This window comes from Schistosoma haematobium, chromosome 3 (assembly GCF_000699445.3).
Source record: "Schistosoma haematobium chromosome 3, whole genome shotgun sequence".
In the NCBI taxonomy this organism is placed as follows: Eukaryota; Metazoa; Platyhelminthes; class Trematoda; order Strigeidida; family Schistosomatidae; genus Schistosoma; species Schistosoma haematobium.
This window is the reverse complement of record NC_067198.1, coordinates 40183358-40200100: the sequence shown is the minus strand read 5'-3', so window position 1 is coordinate 40200100 and position 16743 is coordinate 40183358. Positions and strand designations below refer to the sequence as shown.

General features: G+C 33.0%; 2 protein-coding genes across 2 annotated transcripts; both read right to left on the bottom strand.

Annotated features, from left to right (window-relative positions):
* Positions 1-2821: 2821 nt before the first annotated feature.
* On the bottom strand, positions 2822-9608 carry MS3_00005780 (uncharacterized protein). Its single transcript, XM_051213861.1, has one exon. It carries the CDS (start codon positions 8847-8849, stop codon positions 8169-8171), a length of 681 nt encoding a protein of 226 aa, XP_051069875.1. The 5' UTR covers positions 8850-9608; the 3' UTR covers positions 2822-8168.
* Positions 9609-11349: 1741 nt separating this feature from the next.
* Positions 11350-12827, bottom strand: MS3_00000140 (uncharacterized protein). The gene has a single exon (XM_051208026.1). It carries the CDS (start codon positions 12234-12236, stop codon positions 11898-11900), a length of 339 nt encoding a protein of 112 aa, XP_051069874.1. The 5' UTR covers positions 12237-12827; the 3' UTR covers positions 11350-11897.
* Positions 12828-16743: the final 3916 nt, after the last annotated feature.

Here is a 16743-nt window from a genome sequence, read left to right as displayed (position 1 = left end):
AATTTTAAATTAATCATAAATACGTTTTACATAAATTCTATGTGTTTTATGTATATAATAATATCTTACATACATATTATTCCTTTTATTACTATTATATATTCAATCATATAATTAACTTAATGTTCCCTTAATCAATAATATTGTTCGAATACATTTTCTAGTATAATTAAAGTTCATTAAATAGTGCACATATAAGGTTTTACTGATTATAGAGAAATATGTGTTATTACCATTATTGTTATTATTATTATTATTATTATTATTATTTGATATATCTAATTTAAAGCCACTGTGAAATATTTTGATTTCAAGTTTTCTTTTTTTTATAGAATAGATAGAATGTAGCTAACAATGAAGTCCAAGATATTTATTCTTTCCATTTAAGATTTGTCATTTCGATATACTTATACTCTAGAGTTAATATTCATCCACTTCGTAATCCATTTAGTGATTATATTCAAATAATATATCACTTATGCATTAGGTATGAATTTTAATTCAATTTGTAATGGTTCTTGAATTTTTACGTTGTTATTATTTTTGACTAAATTTTGGTCAGTTTTAGTTGACGTTGAATTGAAAATTATACCCGTTCCATATTGAAGTGGTTGTGGAGAGTCAGTAGCTAAGTTGATAATACAGTTGAGAGAAAGGTTCTGGGTTTGCGTTCAATGATGACACATCAACACTGGAATGGAAATACATCCATCTGACAAAAAAACGCGTCGCACGTTTCCCTTCTAGTCACAAATATGTTTATTATATATTTTTGACTACTGATTGAAGAAGTAGTGGTTCACATGAATTGGTATAAATTTTACAGGAATATCAACGTTTTATCTACTTGACAGATACATGTTTATATATATTTTCATTAAAGTGGAAATCCAAGTTTCTGTACTTCTCAGTAGTATAGATAAAATTATTTGATGAAACATATCAGCTAATTTGTATGATGAACAAGCGTTTATTTTTATAAATGAACTCGGTTCTGAAAGAAGTTTACTTTTCCCAACACGGTGAATTTTTTTTTGACAGAGATTGACTGTGACAAATGCAAAGTAATTTCGATAGGAAAATAAATTGTTTAGCAACAGATGAATTGACTTTTCCTTAGCTAAATGGTGAAGTGAGATACTTTTTAGGAAAGTAGAATTCTACAACTGGAAAATAAATATAACAAAAAAATCGATGGAACCACTTGAAAATAGCTTAATTAAGTGAACCTATGTAGCTGACTGTCAGTAATTAACGTGTATCCTTTAACTGATTATCTTTAGAATTATCTTTATTCTTGGTTACAGTGCTGTCAATCTATATTTCCTAAACAATAGTGCATGTCTGAGAGACGCGGTTCTTACAAAGCAAGCAAATGAAAATGTGAGAAATCTATGTGATGACAGATAATAAGATACCTATAAATGTCATCATTAAGACACTGTTTTCAAATAGTCTCATAAGGTTAAAGGATTCCGTTAGAAGACTGTATTTATTTTACGCAAATAACTATACATTGTCTAATATTATCTGTTAAGCAACTAGATAAGGTTTGAATAAGAATAATATATTTCGGAAATCTCTTCGAGTTTGTATGATACTTGCAGCAGTTCGATATTATTTATTTGAAACACAGGAAGCTTACACTGTGATGGAAGGGTATACCGCAAGACAATTATGTATTATTTTAATCCTTTTAATTAATTTGTACTTATCTACATGATTAGTTAGGAATTTTTATCTATGGATACTTTTCATATGTGTGTGTGTGTGACTGTTCTTATGTTTGTTTATCTTGTCCGAAAAACTATTTCGACTACATAAGCTCGCTCAACGATTAAGATAGCAATTGATGGTCTCACCAATTTACACATATCATATAAAGTAATTCACATTTCCTAATGTAAAACACGACAATAGGCAGGAAGAAAGTGTGCTTATTGCGAGAAGTTACTAGTATACCTAGACTTCAATTGTTTTATTTGCCTTTTTCATTGTGTTCTGCAGTCTTCTGTACTGACTTTTCAACTGGCTTCTAAGTATTATGCCAACGTCTTGAAACTTTTCACTCCGTCTGACAATTGTTGCAACTTCGGTGTCACATTCCGCCACACACTACTTACAAACGATCTTATGGATAGCATATACTACAATACAACCTCTGTGTATTTTACGTTCGGTCGACTGAGTTAGCATCTGAAATACATTTATTATTGAAGCCTTTCACGACACAATTTTAAAATTATTCTGCCAATCGAAATTAAGAACGTAAAAGGAATGGTCTAGGATATATACGAAATGAACCAAGATCTGGGGTAACTTGGGCCAATTACACGCTGAAATATCTGAAATAAATCTGTCATTTATTTTGCTAAAAGAAACCTGATGTAATTCTCTTAAAACTGAAAGATTACTATCATATTTATACCCAATGCGTTGATGGGAATGTTACATTACTTGGTGGTGAATTGAAAATTGATGTGTCGTAACACTATATTTGTCAGAATACACAAATATTAAAGGTCTAGGTGATCAGTAAACTTCGCCTTGATCTAATATTAAATGGAATCCAATGGCTCAAAATTATGTAGCATTATGTTGGATCAATTGAGTGATTCGGATTTCAGATGCTAACAGCTATCTGTCTTAATCAACTGAAACGTTTTCAAATTTCTACCCCTATATTGTTGATTTAAAAGTTTCTGATATCAGATAATACTGATCGGATTACCGACAGCTTGGTTTTCTCATCCGTGATCTAGTTCACCCATGATATACTAGGTTGGTAGATGAGTTTTAAAAATAATAAACTATAGTTACTCCAACTTGAATGCTACTAACAAACATCAATACATATCAATGAATTTTGGAAATATGTGTTTCAATTCATCTAATACAATATATTAAGTAAATATAGGCAGTCACAATCACTCCAACATCTAGCCTGAACACATTTTTATAAGTTTCGAAAAAGTACGGAAAACATGAGCCAAATAATAATTTACTGTTTAAATTGTCATTATCTAACTAGTAAAATTTATTGATAGTGGTGAGTAAAAATTGAAACTATCTCGAGATCACAATTCTATAACCACATAATGACTGAAAACCTATGAAGGAATTGGATATATAAGCTGGAAACCTATGATGGAATGAGGTATATATGCTTAATATAATATTGACAAATGAAATATAATCATGATAGAGTTGATTGGTCAAGTAAGACAGATAGGTATTTGTGATGTTTCTGGAAAGTATACAGTCAAGGTAGAATATGTGCTTTCTTTATTTGCTTAGAGAATTAACATTTTTGATGACAGCTTTTATCACAAACGGAAAACAGTCGAGAAAATATTGAAATTAAAAAACAACATGAAAGTGCAGTGGAATGAATTTCCTGATATATTTAAGGACAAACTATAACCATAGGAAAAAAGTTAGGTTGTAAAGCGATTCACTAAACAGATTGACGTTTGATTGTATTGTACTGATATCAAAATCACGTTTCAAGTAATGAATCAAATAATTCCAACATAATAGTGAAAATTCCCATTTTACCATTTCGTAAATAAAGAAGGAACGAATTGAGCGAAGAAATTTCTTTTCAATTAGTTTTTCATCATGGCTCTACACTAATATATATACGTTTTACAATAATAATATAATACTCATCGAGTGGATACGTTACGTAATAATTACATAATGACATTTAAATTAACATTGATTAATTGGAAGAAAGAGGATTATTAATATTCAAAGTGATCAAGAAGTTGCTACGTTGCGTAATGTAAGAAACAAAGAAGGAACAGAAATTTAACGGATGGTCAATAGGATGGTGTGGAGATATGTCTGACAAGCTTATTTTGTAAATAGTTTTTAATATTATTGGTATTTATTTTGTCAATTTCTCACCGCATGTACATTTATCATTAAATGATTGTACCTGTTGTTTTAGTAAATGACCTTGAAGACTTTTTTAGTTGTGATACGACATAGCGTGACATATCGTTGCTGGTTAACAAATACACTGCTTCCCTCACATTCCTCGTTCTATTTTCATTCGAGATTGAGTTAACTGAGATCTAAAACAAATATTATTTACATTCATAGACTGTGAGAGCGAATATACCATACCTTACTTTGGATTACACCACTGGGTAGTTCATCGATACGTTTGGAATTACCAAGCATCTATAATTGTGGATTTATTGTACCAGATTCAAGCCGAACACGCATCATTTTGGGTGAACTTAAGTGAAGTTCCATTTTTATTGTATTTGTAACATTTAACTGATATATATTAATATTACTATTGCTTTTTATTAACTTTGTTGATGCTTTTAGTGTTTATATATCGTCTGGTCCACCACAATGGTAGTTACGTAAGAATTAAGAGATGAATATTGAGAAGTTATTAAGTTCAAAAGTAACAGAAATAAAATTACAAAGATTTTAAAAAAAGAAATGGAAGAAGTATGAAAAGTAGTTTTTTTTTTGAGGGAAATCTTAAACTGATGGCCAGGGCAGAGAAAGTGGTTGAACGAATCTCTTTTGAATGCAAAGGTCAGGTTTGTGAACATGGATTGCGATGGCTTCCGCAATGTGCAAGACGCGCACTCGTAAACCATGTGGCAAATTAGATGGGATATTGTAGATAACCTTAAAAGCTTTATTCAATTCGACTTGATGACCTGTGTCAACCAAGTGAGAGAATAGAACTTTTAATCACTTTTACCTGTCCTTTGTTTAACCACGACGGATGATGTTCAGTAATGAGATGACGGACTTACCGAATTGTACGCTCAATATAACTGGCTCCACAGGAGCAGTTGAAACGATAGATACACATAGATTTGGCGAATTCAGGCAGTCTGTCTTTGTTGGCTGTTCTTATTTTGGGATAGTTGTAGAAAATGGCATTTAATCTGGCAGCATTAAATGTTCTGTACGGCTCCATCAATTAATTTTACATCAGAAGATGAACAGAACGACAGCATATCATTTCTAGATGTCCGACTAAAAAGAAGAGCAGACGGAACTTTAAAATGATGGGTACACAGAAAGTCTGCATCAGGACAATACACTCATTTCCATAGTGCAGTTCCAATCAGATACAAAAGGAACTTGATAAAGATCCTGACACATCGGGCTAGAATGATTTGCTCTGAAGACACTATTGAAGAAGAATTGAATAATATTCGAAACCTACTTAGTATGAATGGGCATCCCATGAAATTCATCGACAAACATATGATGGAGAAGAAAACAAGGACAAAGATACCCACCGTCCATAAGAAGGTACTATTCATAAAACTACAATTCATAAATGACACCGTTGAAGGAATCTTGACTCAGAAACTAAGAAGAGCCGTACAAAAAACATTTAATACTGCCAGATTAAATGCCATTTTCTACAACTATCCCAAAATAAGAACAGCCAACAAAGACAGACTGCCTGAATTCGCCAAATCTATGTGTATCTATCGTTTTAACTGCTCCTGTGGAGCCAGTTATATTGGGCGTACAATTCGGTAAGTCCGTCATCGCATTACTGAACATCATCCGATATATAAACACTAAAAGCATCAACAAAGTTAATAAAAAGCAATAGTAATATTAATATATATCAGTTAAATGTTACAAATACAATAAAAATGGAACTTCACTTAAGTTCACCCAAAATGATGCGTGTTCGGCTTGAATCTGGTACAATAAATCCACAATTATAGATGCTTGGTAATTCCAAACGTATCGATGAACTACCCAGTGGTGTAATCCAAAGTAAGGTATGGTATATTCGCTCTCACAGTCTATGAATGTAAATAATATTTGTTTTAGATCTCAGTTAACTCAATCTCGAATGAAAATAGAACGAGGAATGTGAGGGAAGCAGTGTATTTGTTAACCAGCAACGATATGTCACGCTATGTCGTATCACAACTAAAAAAGTCTTCAAGGTCATTTACTAAAACAACAGGTACAATCATTTAATGATAAGTGTACATGCGGTGAAAAATTGACAAAATAAATACCAATAATATTAAAAACTATTTACAAAATAAGCTTGTCAGACATATCTCCACACCATCCTATTGACCATCCGTTAAATTTCTGTTCCTTCTTTGTTTCTTACATTACGCAACGTAGCAACTTCTTGATCACTTTGAATATTAATAATCCTCTTTCTTCCAATTAATCAATGTTAATTTAAATGTCATTATGTAATTATTACGTAACGTATCCACTCGATGAGTATTATATTATTATTGTAAAACGTATATATATTAGTGTAGAGCCATGATGAAAAACTAATTGAAAAGAAATTTCTTCGCTCAATTCGTTCCTTCTTTAATTTCAACAATGTGGGATAAAGCGATATACTACGTGTGTGAACTAAAGCTTTTGGAATTGTTGCAGGACGTTATTTTAATGACAAAATGATAATACTGATTCGCAAAATTTGAAAAGCGTGAGAAATTGAGTATATATTCCAAATATACAACTACTGTTTCAGCACAAATATATTACCTAGATAATCTTTCCGTTACTATGATGATAGTTTACGTATGTGATAACATGGATTAGGTGATAGTGTGTTCTGAGGAAAACAAAAAGGTTAGTAACATGGTAGTCTAAAAACGTTGACTGAAAACTCTTTTATAAAATTAGGTGAACTAAATTGCACTGACGAATTCGGTTTTCTATCACCTCGTTTCACTGTCAAACACCATATCATTGAGCTATCCGTGCCTTCACTGACATTCTGTAGGAATGAGGTGTATTTACGAATGCTTGATCATTCGGTAGTGACCAATACCGTTTATCTTTTGTCTTTCATGAGCTGATCGAATTCTATAGATCAAACTGGAATGTGGTTAAGAGTAGTCTAAGTGACTTGACATTTTCATTTCTATCGATCAGCATTATGAAGGACATGAAATACGAGATATTGTTCACTACACGGTGATCAACTTATTGTGAAATGGTTGTCATTTGGTTTATGTTGAATACTGATGTAATCAGCAAGACCTATCGATAATAACTAGATGCATTTGATCTCCGAGTCAATCTTATCCATATCATATCTTTAGAGTAATCACACTTTATCTTGAATAATGAATTGAAAACCAAATGTCGGAAGATTTCACTTGTTAAAGATATTTCATTGCGAATCGATTATCAAGGCATTTCATGTGATGGATGTGAAGTGGATAGATGAATTAAACTCATTGTAATCAACAGTGGTGTGATACTTGAATTATTTGTGAAAGTAAATGTGAAAGGATGGAAGAGAATTACTAAGTACCGAAGACATGTTCTGGTTCAGTTTGAAACCGAATGCATTTGATATGTTGGAACCGAAATTCAAATAGTCGTGTACGGATTAGACATTCATTATAATACTACGTCCTATACGAACAAAATTCAGTTTGAAATGACTACCTTATATAATGTATTTTAAACAGATTTCAATGAATTGTCTACGTGTAATCATCCGTACGTATCTTCTAAGACAATTGAGGATGAAATCATTAGAATTTATACGTAGACAAGTGCATCGAAAACGCGATCATTCTATCATTTTCTTGTTTCGACTATCATGTTCATCCTGTAACATGATTGATAATCCACGTGTGAATAGATTAAATGTACGGTGCAATTTGTCTGGATTGATAGGTGTGAATGAAAGGAAATGTTTGTGGTGTCTTTTGTTTTCAAATACATTTACCCACCTGTTCTTACAATGCATGGTCTGTTACAATGAATTATAAGAGTTTGCAAATGTGATTTAGAAGAATACAAATGGTTTTTAAGAGATTTCATCTTCCAGTGATGAGGGAGATGAAAGTAGTGAATTTTGTAGACGAGGAATCAATATGATGACGAGAGTGAACCTAATGTAGCTAACATACATTGGTTGTGAAGAATGATTTGAAAGAAAAGAATGAGGGATTGGTAGGAACAAAATCATATTGATTGTTGATGTGAACAGATGATGGATGGAATTCATTGTCAGTTTATGTCACTAATTCATGGTTGATATAGTTTAATTTGATGTGATTCACGAAGAAACAGTAATGGGAAATTGAGTATTAATTTCGAACAAGGAATCTTCATTAACGTGTGGACATGTAAATTTAAGATATTTGTTTAATTCATTTTCGACGTCACGGTGGGGTACTCTTTGCAAACCTATGAATTCCTTCAAGATGTTGAGCAGTAGAACTTTGATCACGAGTGTCACTTTCAGTGTGACTTCCGTCCTCACTAGATTTCCTACTGTTTCGAGAAGCTTGCGACTTATGTCCACCTGACATAAACGCATGTTGTTCTTCTTGGATGTATCCACCGAGTTTACTACGCTTCCGACCCTCCGAAATATATCCATTCACATCGAACACATCACGTATTTTCTTTCTATCGAAACTGTCTGCCTCACCATAACTTTCGAATGTGGTAGTTCGTTTCTTTTGACCATTGCGATCGTAGCCAGAACGTTTTCTGAATATGGTTTTCACATGTGATTTACTGCCTCGTCTACGTTTTCCGAGGAATGTTTGGTAACCGGTAGTATAAATATCACTTCTTTTTCGATTTGAGTATTTCAGTTGGAATTTTCGTTGTGAAGATTGGAATCCGAAATCGCCACTTGTACTTGAATGTGAATCTTCATTTTTTTCCCGAGAATGTTTAGTTGTGTTATCTCTTGTAACCATTTCCCTGTGGTCATTATCCTGTTTTGAGTTTCGAAATTCACGTATTTCGGACGTGCGATTAACTATTTTTCCTTGACTGTTAACTTTTACACATAGAAGTGAGTATAGAATAATTGCAAATAACAAACACATGAAATCTGTTCTAATTATAATTAGTTTGTATTGAAAATCATTGAGCTTTATGAATAAATTTATCCTTCATTTCGATACGTCGTACATTGATATTTACTCATTCGTTTATTTATTGTAATTCAGTTGTTCGTAAAAACTGATCATAAATTCGTATTTAATGAACATGTGATGGAATGTGAGCAGTGCATTCTGAGGAATCGATATTCAGCGTATTTTTATTACACTTCACGATGTATTTGAAATTTTCGGAGAATTGAAATATACAGTTTTCTTAATTTTTATGTACAATAAATGATTTTAGTAACTGTGTCTGGGTTCTGTTTCATGTTTACTCATTTTATATTTCATTTCATTGTTGATCATTGATATATCATGTTTGTACAACGTCGAATCCAAAAGCAGAAGTATGAAATACTACTGAGTAAATTCATTTCGCAAGTTACGTTATTAGTAGGCATTCACATTAAAAAGCGACTAATAAACCTTGAATTTTCGCTCGTTAACTCAAAATGTTACCAGTGTGGAGAAAGGGAATGAATAATATAATTAGTGTACAGATACACATATACAGAAAATGTATACGTGAAGAATTACAAGGACAGAAATATCAGAAGTATGTCTATTAAAGGTCACAATAAGCTAAGAAGAGAACTGGAGGGCATAGTTGACTCAATTGTCACATGGTGTCTGATCTATGAAATTCTGTAGAAAATATGTAATGAAAAACAGAGAAGCTGCTGCAGATGGTCAGCGTCTACACTGATTAACGTAAACAATAAAATACTTATGAAAGCTCTTTATGGACGAACTAATAACTACATTACCAAAGTTACCTTTGTGGGATGATTAGAAGTATTCGAATTAATGTGCTTACTAGGAATTCCAAAATAATGCGATTTAAAGCAATTGGAACCAGATGAACACAAGTGAACGTATAATATTTTGGACTCGTGATAAGTGTGCAATCAAGTACAAAGGAATCGTCAATTAGTACAATTACCGCTACCGCAACAGTTTGAAGTGGAATTTAAATTTCTGTAATCAATCGTACTTCTCTTTAGGTTCATTGTATGTTTATCCGACTGTGTATTGGATGTAAATTCTGTATGATCTAGAGTATACCCATTAGTATTAGAATTAACAGCGGAATTGGAACAGACTCACCTGGTTCCGGGGATTGTATTTGATCGAAATGTTAGTTGTGTGTACTTAAATCATTGGTATCTAGAATTCGAACCATAAATTTTCCAATATTCTTCACCACAATCTTTTCGGATGATTGAAGATCCTTTCCACCATGATATGTAACTTCTGCAGATTCAAAAAACCTCATATTCAAACGGGAAATCCTTCCTTTTGATGGCTTTGATTGTGTCTTCTTCACTACGGAATGTTAGGCATTTCTATATTACAGTAGAAATATGTCCACCCCTCTTCTTTAGTTCATCAGATGTTGAGGCACAGTGGAATTAGCAGCGGTTTTTAATGTCCTGACAAACGTTTTTTCTTGATCATTAGAACAAGGAAGCCTGATGTTTAGACGGCATCCGTGAACTATGACGGAGTCTTCAGAAGTAATAGAAGAGGCGAAGAGTTCCACCCAATCAGAACGTAATGAAGCTTTCTAGAATAACAACGCGGTATGCTACTATTGATCAGTAACATAACATGCCTCTTTGCGGATTGGTTGAATTATAATATTAGTTCAACAGACACTAATATTTAGAAAATACTCATGATTTTCTGTACATTTTGATTCTTGCCCAACGAGCACTTTCTTCAATCTTCTGTCTTCTCAGTTGCTATTTGGGATTGTTCTAGCGTCCGAGTGATCAGGACAGAATCTAAGCTTTACATATAACACCTGGAAGCAGTGAACAGATGTCTACGTCCTATACCATCCAACTAGGTAATGACTGTATCCGCAGTGAAATGAGAGCCATAATCGGTCACTAATACCATAGGGACCATCTCCCGACTAAAATCCTTCATAATGCTTGGATTTCAAAGTTTTGAAAAGAGCCTCAGCATCCTTGGAAAGAGAATTAATGGAGAAAAATGTTCAAGTTATTTGTTGGGAAATGAACTACGATAGTCTAAATAAATTCTCTGGCGGGTAACAGACGATATTGGCAAACGACTTAAAATCCTCCACAATTGTTTGCTCTACGACATATATCTGCATTTATCTCCGGTCATCGATATGTAAACCTTGACAAGGATTTCATTTCCTCAACGCTAAAATATCCATTATGAAGACCTTCAAGAACAGATTTACATAATAAAGGAGGAATAACAACACGATCATTTAAACAGAAAACACCATCCGGATTGGTGGATAACTTATCCCGCTTTGAAAAATAGATGGAAAATCTACGTTTCAGATTAGCATTCCAAAATTTTCGAATATCACTAAATATACATCCAAAGTGTCGACGAGTTTCTCGTGTGAGATCTGAACGTCTCGTCGCTAAAGTTTGCACTAATAAACCATCTGCAATATTGACAGGTTTATCTTGCAATGCGTGTCAAGAAATGTGGTCAACATGTTGAATTTGTTTGAGACTTCTTGACTTAATCGTATGGTTATTGGCACTCAGAGCTGTACTCCATCGTTGAACCATGGCAGCTGAGATACGTGCTAAGGATTTTTCAGAATGATAAATAAACTTTAAAGCTTCAAGATTAGTAACAATAGTGAAGTTTTTCGAATAAATATTTATGAAGTCGTTTAGCAGTCCAAAAATCAGCTAATGCTTCTCACTGAGTTTGTGAATAACTTTGTTCAGCAACTGTAAGTTTTCATGGAACACTAATTACTGGTCTACGTTTCTGCTCAAAAACTGCACTAGTTCCTATAGGTGATGTATCAGTATTAAGTACAGAATGTGCACTAGGGGAATAATTTAGATTTAGACTTCCACTAGAATTTCGTTTAACTAAACACTTGAAGAATGGTAGTTTACTATGTTGATCTTCCTTTGTGAAAGTGAATTTGATGTTTTGCGAGAATGTGTTTGTGTTTAAAGAAATCTCCAAAAGGGTTTTTTAAATAATGAAAAATGTGTTATGTACATATCTGCGACAGATGCATAGTCTGTTGTTACTGGCAAAAATATAAGACTCAATTGGAGACATAAATAAATTGGCAACAATCGGCGATACTGGAGATCCCAAGGCTACTCCTTTTGTTTGTTTATTGAAAGTCCCTGTGAAAATGAATATTGTTGAATTCAAGAACAGTTTGAGCGATTTCATGATTGAACTAATGCTTAATGGACATCTGCTAGATAGAGTATTTTCATTCTCTAGTAAATCATTCACGAAGTCTATGCATTTATCAATTGGAATACTAGTGCATAAAGCTACAACATCATTGTTTACCATTGTTTCGTTATCGTTGATGGATAATAACGAGATATTTGATTCTAATTCTTATGAATCCTGTACAACATTAATGAAGCTATGTTGAAGTGGCTTCAGTATGCTTCTTAGATATTAAGATAGAGCATATATGCGGGTACCAAAAATGTTTGAATTTTTCATTACCACCTTCTGACACACAAATTAATACAATGACATATCATACTAATTCAACTTGATCAAACATAACTTGACATTTACATATTCAGATCTATAATGATTTTTAATGTACGCAAAATATTCCACTTTGTTTCTTTTGCACTATTTAAACTTATGTTCATTTTATTTCGGTTATGTATTTACTCTGAAAAAGTGACTTATATTAAGTCCTGAAATATAAGAAATCAAATTTTCTACCTATTAGGGTGTAACAAAATATATACATATTATTGCGTTCACTTATGTTTAAATATGGTTTATGATTGATCTGCATGACAAAATAGGTCTATCACCTTGAATATGATATCATAGTTATTCATTCGTTTTTCTCCTCTGTTTCTTCGTACAATGTATATTTATTTTGCTGAATAATTGAAGCGGTAACTCAGACATGATGTTCAAAAATGAGATCCAATAAGTATATAGACAAATCAGCTTAATGAAATGTTAATATTCAGTTGATGAATATGCTGGTTTCTTCAATTTAACCGTAAACTATGTTACATTTATAGAACTTGATGGTTAAACTAAGTAGACTTTATTGAATGAAAATGTGAAATAAGAGAACAATTGTCAAAACTTTAACAAGGCAAGTGAAATGGAGATTCCTAAATGGCCACTTATTAAATAAAAAATCTTTTTGTATAAATTCATTTGCTCAAAGCAATTGAAACAAATGTAAAATAAATTCCGAGAGAAGTAGTGTGACAGATATATTGAAAATTATTCGATGAGACTATAATTTATTGACGACGTTTCAATGATGTCGTAATGACTTTAAGAAAATTCAATCATTTATTAGGGTCGAAACAAGGTTATGGATTAGTATGAGGAAATAGGATTAGGATTCAGAGTTGGAAAATGAGGTTATTAATTAGATTTGCGGTTTTCTCCACGAAGTGACATCACCCATAATGACAAAATGCTGTTCAACCATATAGACGATTGAATTTTGCGTAAAAATTCAAGACTTAATACCTTAAATCCTATTGACTCATCCATGAATTGTCTTTTCACCGATATTTTTTATTTAAATAAACGTAAAGTAGCTGAAATTTGATGTTTGATTTCGGTTTTTGGTGAAGTGAACTACATACAGATGGTTCGATATTGAGTTAGTTAGTTATTTATGTTAGGTGTATTGTACAGGGATTTCATTGAGTTCATTAAAGAGACATCACATTAAAATGCATTCCCATCACTTGATCTTGAAGAGAGATCTCAAACTAGTTTGTGTGTCTATTAATATTTATTAAGAAATAAATCTGCCTATCATTTCGTTAAAAGAAACGTGATGTAATTTTCTTAAATCTGAAAGATTTCTATTATATTTATACCCAATGCGTTGATGGGAATGTTACATTACTTGGTGGTGAATTGAAAATTGATGTGTCGTAACACTATATTTGTCAGAATACACAAATATTAAAGGTCTAGGTGATCAGTAAATTTTGCCTCGATCTAATATTAAGTGAAATCCAATGGCTCAAAATTATGTAGCATTATGTTGGATCAATTGAGTGATTCGGATTTCAGATGCTAACAGCTATCTGTCTTAATCAACTGAAACGTTTTCAAATTTCTACCCCTATATTGTTGATTTAAAAGTTTCTGATATCAGATAATACTGATCGGATTACCGACAGCTTGGTTTTCTCATCCGTGATCTAGTTCACCCATGATATACTAGGTTGGTAGATGAGTTTTAAAAATAATAAACTATAGTTACTCCAACTTGAATGCTACTGACAAACATCAATACATATCAATGAATTTTGGAAATATGTGTTTCAATTCATCTAATACAATATATTAAGTAAATATAGGCAGTCACAATCACTCCAACATCTAGCCTGAACACATTTTTATAAGTTTCGAAAAAGTACGGAAAACATGAGCCAAATAATAATTTACTGTTTAAATTGTCATTATCTAACTAGTAAAATTTATTGATAGTGGTGAGTAAAAATTGAAACTATCTCGAGATCACAATTCTATAACCACATAATGACTGAAAACCTATGAAGGAATTGGATATATAAGCTGGAAACCTATGATGGAATGAGGTATATATGCTTAATATAATATTGACAAATGAAATATAATCATGATAGAGTTGATTGGTCAAGTAAGACAGATAGGTATTTGTGATGTTTCTGGAAAGTATACAGTCAAGGTAGAATATGTGCTTTCTTTATTTGCTTAGAGAATTAACATTTTTGATGACAGCTTTTATCACAAACAGAAAATAGTCGACAAAATGAATTAGGAGATAGTCTGTTCTGAGTAAAAGAAAAAGGTTAGAAAGATGATGGTCGAAAAACTTCGACTGGAAAATCTTTCATAAAATTAGGTGAACTAAAGTTTACTGACGGATTCGGTTTTCTATGACCCCGTTTCACAGTCAAGCATCATATTATTGAGCTATCCGTGCCTCCACTGACATTCTGTAGGACTGAAGTGCATTTACGAATGATTACTCATTTGATTTATTACTGTTTCTTTTGGTATACAAAGATCTAGTTTTAAACGTTTGATTGCTATCGCTTCGGCAAATTTCAAAAGGTTTGAATTTGATCGTTTGTTGATCACCTTGAAGGACTTCAGTATATCGACTTCGTGTCCTGTATCGAGGAGATGTTTTGTGATAGCGCTGCTAAATGCTTTTAGTCCGTCTGATCTCAAACCCTTCGGAATATGTACTTTGAATCGGACGTAGGCTCTCCTTTCTGTTCTACTAATGTAACTGTTTTAGAACCACTTCGTCAACGATTAACCACTTATACACTGAAGGATTCATTTGTATTTGCTGATAGCATGAGTCACATAATTATCGCTGGCAAGTTTATGGTTTCTTTTGATGTGACATCATTGTTTACAAAAATACCACTTCTTGAAACCATAGACATAATTTGTCAGCATCCTGATATTCTACCTCTACCAGCAATGGAATTCAAACGACTATTACTCTTGTGTAAAAAAAATGTTCAGTTCAAATTCAACAATACTATATACCGACAAACCGATGGTGTAGCAATGGGAAGTCCGTTAGGCACTGTCCTAGCAGACATTTTCATGGCTAACCTCGAAAAAACCAAACTCAAAGGAGCGATTGATGAAATGATATATTATTCGAGGTATGTTGATGACACCTTCATCGTATGTATCAAACAACAACATGCAGCAAATCTGCTTAAATTTTTCAATGAAGCTCATCCAAATATTCATTTCACTATGGAACATGAAAAAGAAAACAAGTTCCATTTTCTCGATATAGCGATGAAACGAAGAAAGGATGGCACAGTTCGACGCTCAGTTTATAAGAAAGACACATGGAATGGGATTTATCTCAATTTCAACAGTTTTTGTCTAATCAATTGTAAAAAGGCACTTGTCAAAACACTGTTTCACAGAACAAAAAGAATACGTACTGCCGATCCACTAGAAGAGGAAGTTATGAGGCTTGTAAATTAAGGCAATATCGAGGCATACGCACAGTATGCACATATGCCAACAAGAGACTGATCAATTTCAGTCTTAAAACATCAATGGGAAGATTCAAGTAAAACAGTATCAAGTGAATTAAACTTCACCCCATTGCACAAGCAAGTGGCTATCAGGACTCAGTAGGTAAGTGGATAACGCGATGGCGTTTGAAGCGAACGGTGCTGAGTTCGGGTCCCAGAGTGAGCACCAACTATGAGATGCAGGTACATCCAGCTGACGAGTCCCAAACAGGACGAAAAGCGCGTCCTGTATTCCACTGCTAGCCACTATCTATCTTTGCTTGTAAAGATAAAATGCCTAGAGAAACTACAGTAAATAAAAAACCTGTTTTTATTCAACTCAAATTCAAAGGCGATAATGTCACAGGGTCAATCAATATGAAACTAAAAACTGCATTGACAAAAACATATCCTGCAGCTAAATTGATTGTCCTGTCCTAAACGAAATGTTCTTTGACACAATCAAAGGTCGACAGGTATCCCTTTCATGATACCACCAACTGTGTATACAAATTTACATGTATCTGCCAAAGCAGTTACATTGGTAGAACAGAAAGGAGAGCCTACGTCCGATCCAAAGTACATATTCCGAAGGGTTTGAGATCAGACGGACTAAAAGCATTTAGCAGCGCTATCACAAAACATCTCCTCGATACAGGACACGAAGTCGATATACTGAAGTCCTTCAAGGTGATCAACAAACGATCAAATTCAAACCTTTTGAAATTTACCGAAGCGATAGCAATCAAACGTTTAAAACTAGATCTTTGTATACCAAAAGAAACAGTAATAAATCTTTCTTTGCC

Coding starts and splice junctions, on each gene's coding strand:
- MS3_00005780 (XM_051213861.1), bottom strand. CDS start 8,849: ATGTGTTTGTTATTTGCAATTATTCTATACTCACTTCTATGTGTAAAA.
- MS3_00000140 (XM_051208026.1), bottom strand. CDS start 12,236: ATGGTAAACAATGATGTTGTAGCTTTATGCACTAGTATTCCAATTGAT.